This window comes from Eimeria mitis, genomic scaffold (genome assembly GCF_000499745.2).
Source record: "Eimeria mitis Houghton genomic scaffold, Emh_scaff292, whole genome shotgun sequence".
NCBI lineage: Eukaryota > Apicomplexa > Conoidasida > Eucoccidiorida > Eimeriidae > Eimeria > Eimeria mitis.
In genome coordinates this window covers 18184-23891 of record NW_013571260.1, presented here as the reverse complement: position 1 = coordinate 23891, position 5708 = coordinate 18184, and the positions used below count along the sequence as shown (strand labels likewise).

General features: G+C 48.4%; 1 protein-coding gene across 1 annotated transcript in view; it reads right to left on the bottom strand.

Moving 5' to 3' along the window:
• Positions 1-148: 148 nt before the first annotated feature.
• The window catches only part of EMH_0007010 (uncharacterized protein), a gene marked incomplete at both ends in the record, with an annotated part of 6900 nt that continues 1340 nt past the window's right edge, over positions 149-5708 (bottom strand). The window contains 17 exon segments of the mRNA XM_013497780.1: positions 149-180; positions 375-458; positions 626-761; positions 911-1162; positions 1291-1548; positions 1768-1994; positions 2295-2544; positions 2822-3061; positions 3159-3333; positions 3528-3717; positions 3831-4084; positions 4183-4406; positions 4548-4695; positions 4810-4903; positions 4907-4922; positions 5163-5289; positions 5381-5646. Coding sequence (XP_013353234.1) covers positions 149-180; positions 375-458; positions 626-761; positions 911-1162; positions 1291-1548; positions 1768-1994; positions 2295-2544; positions 2822-3061; positions 3159-3333; positions 3528-3717; positions 3831-4084; positions 4183-4406; positions 4548-4695; positions 4810-4903; positions 4907-4922; positions 5163-5289; positions 5381-5646 — 2973 coding nt within the window.

Genomic DNA, 5708 nt, shown 5'->3' with positions numbered 1-5708 from the left:
GGACATCTTTCAGGATAATCTTCTCAAGATCTTTGCCTCGTTCGTAGAAGAACATCCTTTCCATCACAAACTTTAGCAGGGCTATAGGTTGCTGAGTGCCGTAAATGTCAACCTAAGCAAACACCAGCAACCGCTGTTCGACGGCCAATCAGTCGCGCTCATTGAGGTTTGCGTAATCCTCTGAAAAACCACAACAAGTGTACTCTCTGTTGAATAATCCAGATGGAATGTCCCGTATTTACTAACCGTCGGCATGTTGAGATCATCCAGAAACACCTTGAGTATTTTTCCAGAAGGGGGCCCATAGACGCGACCTATCCTTTTGTCAATGTTATCTTCCAAGGCCTTTTGAAAATCAAGAGAACTGGTCCTACTACTGAAGTTCATTTGCAGTTGCAGGAATTCCTCGTTGTCAAGGGTATTCAGCCAACCCTTCGTCATCATAGATTTAGCAGTACCTTAAGTTCGAAGAAAGCACAGCATCTTGAACTTCGTCGGTCAGCTTAGCTCGTTAGTTCGCTCAACTCAGTACAACATGCTTTGCGTTGATCAAATCTCATGCATTTCCACGCTACGTATGCCTATCCAGACAAGAATTGGATTCTGTTGGGTATGCGTAACTGACCTGACTCTCCAATAAAAAGGGTGGGAAGCGCTTTTGAAGCAAAGCCTTGCAAAAGCCACATTGCCCGGACTGTGTCAGTAGTCGGGACAAAAATGTTCGTAAAAGATATACCCGCTTCTGGACTGTACTGGGGAACCTGATGACAACTCAAAACATCCAACACAATGCTGGACAGTTTGACTACGGGATGGGAAAAATGATACGCATGACCAGACGTTTTGCAATAGTCGACAGCTGGGGAAAAAGGCATCTTAGGGACAGGAATATTTATCGTAGACCGCTAACCTTAGACTCCCACGAAAGCCAAGAGTTTGCCTGCAGGTCATAAAAGCTATCAAATAGACTTTGGCTTATAGACGCTTTGCCTGAGAGAGTCTTCAAAAGTACATCCAGTCGCGGTTGCTCCTCTCCCTTCAGAGTCGCTCCGAGCGACCAGACCAAGGCGAAGAGGAACGCGTTTTCTAGCTTTTCTGGGTTTGGCTCTGCGTAAAGAGCGTCTGGCACCATAATGTCCATGACTTTGCAGAGCTGCGCAACCTGTTTGGTGAGCAGAAAGTCAAACAAGCTTCGCGCCAGCATTTTGTGACTGCTCCACCAACAGCGCGTCCTCCATTCTCACCAGTCTTTCCAGTGCACTGGTCTGAAGCTGTCCTTGCGAATCTTACCATGCTGACATCCGTTCGATGTATGCACTTAGCAGGCAAAGGAGCCTCGTCGTCTCTCCCCTTTTCGTTCAGAATAAAAGCCAGGCACTGTGGGACATACTTTTCCCACAAGTAGTCCAAAACCTCCAATAGCTGCTCACTTGACTTGCTTCTTGCCCAAGCATCGTAATAGGGTGAGCTGCCGAGGTCCCTCTGGTCCACGTAAACCATTCCACAACGCGAAACCGTTGCTGGAGAGGCATATCTTAAGTCCGATACCTGAGGGAGGATAGGGAAGCATCGTGTGGTACACGCATGACAGCACTGCGGCACCGCGTGTCAAGTTTCTGTGGTTGCACCGGCTCAGAGCAGCGAGCTCACAGGGAATTCCCCNACTGCGGCACCGCGTGTCAAGTTTCTGTGGTTGCACCGGCTCAGAGCAGCGAGCTCACAGGGAATTCCCCTAATTGGAAAGTTGAGCAGTTCTACACATCTAACCTCAAAAAGCAGTGCGCAATGTTTTTCCAGGCGAATACGTTCGCCATTCGACAAGGTGAGAAGTTTATTGTCATCCATAACGGAGTTCATACTCTCGACCCAGACTGCGTCCACGTCTCCGTCAAACAAAATGAAGCGCTTCTCCTTGCGCCCAGGGGGTAGAGGTTGATTTGCATCTCGGAAAATCTTGGAGAGGAGGCCGTCCGTCCAGTCGCGTGAGACAGGGTCTGCAGTCAGTATCGCATGAAGTCCCAGTTTAAATGCTTCCGCAAGCACACATAGGCAAGAAGTCTTGGTGGTGTTGCTTATCGCTCTATGCCACGATACACAGTGTCTTCTTATGCTGCATATATAAACACGGCAGGAGGAGGCCCATCATCACAAGTGTTTGCGTCGAGTTCGGAAGGATGATTCTGCGTTTTGGCGTTATATATATTTTNGGCCCATCATCACAAGTGTTTGCGTCGAGTTCGGAAGGATGATTCTGCGTTTTGGCGTTATATATATTTTCTTATGTTTAGCCCTACCAAGCACGCCGTAGAGCTCATCTGTTCCTTGAGCTTTGGGGTTGATGGGAAACACCTTTACGATTTCATCAAATGCCGCTTTGTGAGCAGCTGCGAGGGTGTCGATTATAACTGTTTTTCCACCACCCGTTGTTCCGACAACCATTGTAGAGTGCCTGGTCTCCATTGTCTCGTAGAGTTGTATGACTTTGTCGACTTGATTGTCGAACTCCCGTTTAGATCGGCACTTCAATCCTTTGCTCTCTAGTTCCTGACGAGCACGAATCAAGCAAAGGCAGGTTGAATGGTACAATTAATTTAATTACGCTGGCCAACTAAGAGGGTGAGTTCCCATTCCCGGAAAATCTGTGCAATAGTCAGGAACGCCTGTCCCGATAATGATAAGGTTTATCTTTCATCTCCGGCTCAAAAGGTCNCTGTGCAATAGTCAGGAACGCCTGTCCCGATAATGATAAGGTTTATCTTTCATCTCCGGCTCAAAAGGTCTTAGAGAGGAGGCGGAAGTAAGAACCCGTCTATTGGCTTACCTGTTCAACGGCATCTTTCAGCTTAGGAAGTGCCACCCTGTCGCACGTCACATTAGGGAACAAATCGCTCAACAGCCCGAGGAATAAGGGCACATCTGGTTTCACAAGCTTCGGTATATTCATGTCACGGAGGGCCCTCATCAGAAGTAAATCATCCGGAGTGTCCGGTGCAGTGCGCTTCATCGATCCAGCAATGACGAGAACGGCCTTGAGTGCTCTTAGTTGGAAGTCGTAGAAGTACTGAACGCACGTTTTCTCGTAGACCAGAAAGAGATGGATAGCCATAAAACGACTCTCGGTCGAATGCGCACTGCATGAGAATGACTATAAACCTCACCTGTTTCGATAATTGGGCAGAAGCCAACTTATAGAGAACCGTCATTTTCCTGGCCAGTATTCGCGCCTCTTGAAACCCTTCCGATATCAGCATTATCTCGCATATCATGGCCATATCTGGCACTGTCATGGTTGCAGGGCGGAACAAAGCTTTAAGGTTGTCGGGGAGCTCAGACCTGCATTCAAAAAAACCTGTAACGGTTTCTTCGAGCGGTGCTCCCATTGCCGCTTTTCTNGGAGCTCAGACCTGCATTCAAAAAAACCTGTAACGGTTTCTTCGAGCGGTGCTCCCATTGCCGCTTTTCTTTAATTTTAAAAACTATTTTATTCCACGTTAGCGCGAGCAACTGCAACATTTCGAAGGGCTCACCTTCCAGCATAGCCGGGATTCATTGTTACGAAAATTCCCACTGTGGGGACAAACTTCAGGCTCTTGCCCAGTAGTTCTACGGAACCTTTGCCATTTTGTAGGCTCGTCTGTATCGCCTTGATTTGAGCGGATACCACAGAAAGCACCTCTGGATTGATGCGGTTGAACTCATCGAAGCAACCCCAGAAGCCTAAGACCAGTGACAGAAGGAGCAAGAGAAAGTTGAGGGACTAAGGAGAGCTTAAATGCACGGGTTCTATTGGCAAATAGCTTTTGCCTACGGATGCTCCTGTGGAACCGTACCAGTTTGCACAAGCCCTGAGAAGATCGTCCCCATTGCCTTGTAGTCTAGCCCTTCACCACAGTTTTGGACAACGCAGCGAATTGCTAAGGACTTGGCCAAGTCCTTTACGGTCTCTGTTTTGCCAGTTCCAGCTGGTCCAGCCGGTGCGCCCCCCAAACAGAATGTGAGGGCCGTTGTGAGAGTCATAATGCATCTATCCGTTAGAGGAGTGATGACCAGGTGGCCATTAAGACCTTGGTACTCGTATCCATATCTGCAGCGCACAGAGGCCTGGTTGCATTGGGAGGGTTTCATTAACCAGTGTAGAGTACACTGCCTCCTAAGTGCCTCCCCAGTCAGTCATTTGCTAACCTGAATTGCCCAGTGCATTGCCGTATTTCAATGTCGTCTATCGCTTTGTCCCAGTAGAAGCGCAATTGACTCTCCCATTCAAAGCTGTTGGCGCTGAACACCGCATTCTGGACGAATCTCTCGACAAGGTCACGTGCATGCACGTCCAATATAATAAGGGTGTTCACTTTTTTTCTAGCGCGGTATTCTAGTGGCTTCCGCACCACCTCGATCAACGTGTGGACCTGAGCGTACGTTGCTCACGAGAACCCATAAAGAAGTCAGATCTCTTTTTTATGATGCCTACTTGAGAATAAAACGCTTTGAGCTAAGTTAAGAATGCGTTAATGTTTACTGCAGCGCTTTTGAAAGCCACGGCTCGTTACCTGCTGGCGCTGGACTGCCACTTCATCACGAAGCGCATTTTTGTCCCCTTGTTCCATCCTCTCAAATGCGTCCTCAACTCGCCAAGTCCACCAAATACGAGATCCCACACACGCCACCATGCCAAGCTGTTCGGTGATCCATTGCGTCCTGAAAGTACACAAGCTGGAACAGGGGCATCGACTATGCAGTCCCTTTCACGGCGCAGCTACAACCAGGTTGGCATTTTCTGGGATTAAAATGGCCTGAATAAACTAAGCGCACCTTGGCACGCAGCCGTACATGAATACGCCCTCCTTTGTTATTCTGTGAAGAGAAACTTTCATGGCTTCGTCAACTGTGGTCATCCACTCCTCAGNACGCCCTCCTTTGTTATTCTGTGAAGAGAAACTTTCATGGCTTCGTCAACTGTGGTCATCCACTCCTCAGCCGGTCCTTCAGTCACTACAGGCTCAAAAAAGCGATATGTTTCGCCTTCCTCTGATTCCATTCCAGACACCTGAAGCAACGCACGCTCCAATTATCTGAAACACTGTTCATGAGGAGTCGCAACAGCCAGTAGAATTGGCGGACGATCACTAGATCTAGGTGTGACAAAAGGGCCTGGCTTCCGTCACCTGTCCTGAGCCATCGATTTGAAGCTTCTTGCAGTTGTCAAACAGCTTAAGCATCAGAGGCTGGACGGCCTCATGACCACTAGAGCCAAGAACTGATAGCAGCTCGTCATCAGATATGAAGTAGAACCTGCGGGCCCAAAATATGAAAGCTCCGCGATGGCATCCCGAAGGACCTTCAAAACTCTCTTTCACACGGTATGTTATGGTTGCTCGCTTACCTCGGATACATGATTCTCTTGGCATCCAGATAGTCAGATAGGGAACGCTGGCAGCTGTCGAGCTCTGCTGCAAGGCTTTTCATCTCCCCAAGACGGTTCTCAAGACAAAATGCAGATAGAACATTTGGGTTCTCGTTTGTCTGTTTCATAATGGATAAAAACCGCCGATTTATAACATCGAACTTCTTTGCCTCCTCAGGCAGTTGCAGACGAATGTCGATAGACTCGGTGAAAATCCCGTCAAGGTACATCCATCTTCTTTGTACCTGCACCAGGCAGGAGCAAACCGAATTTTCAACGGTTCCGCGAAGGCTCGTGCACACACTGC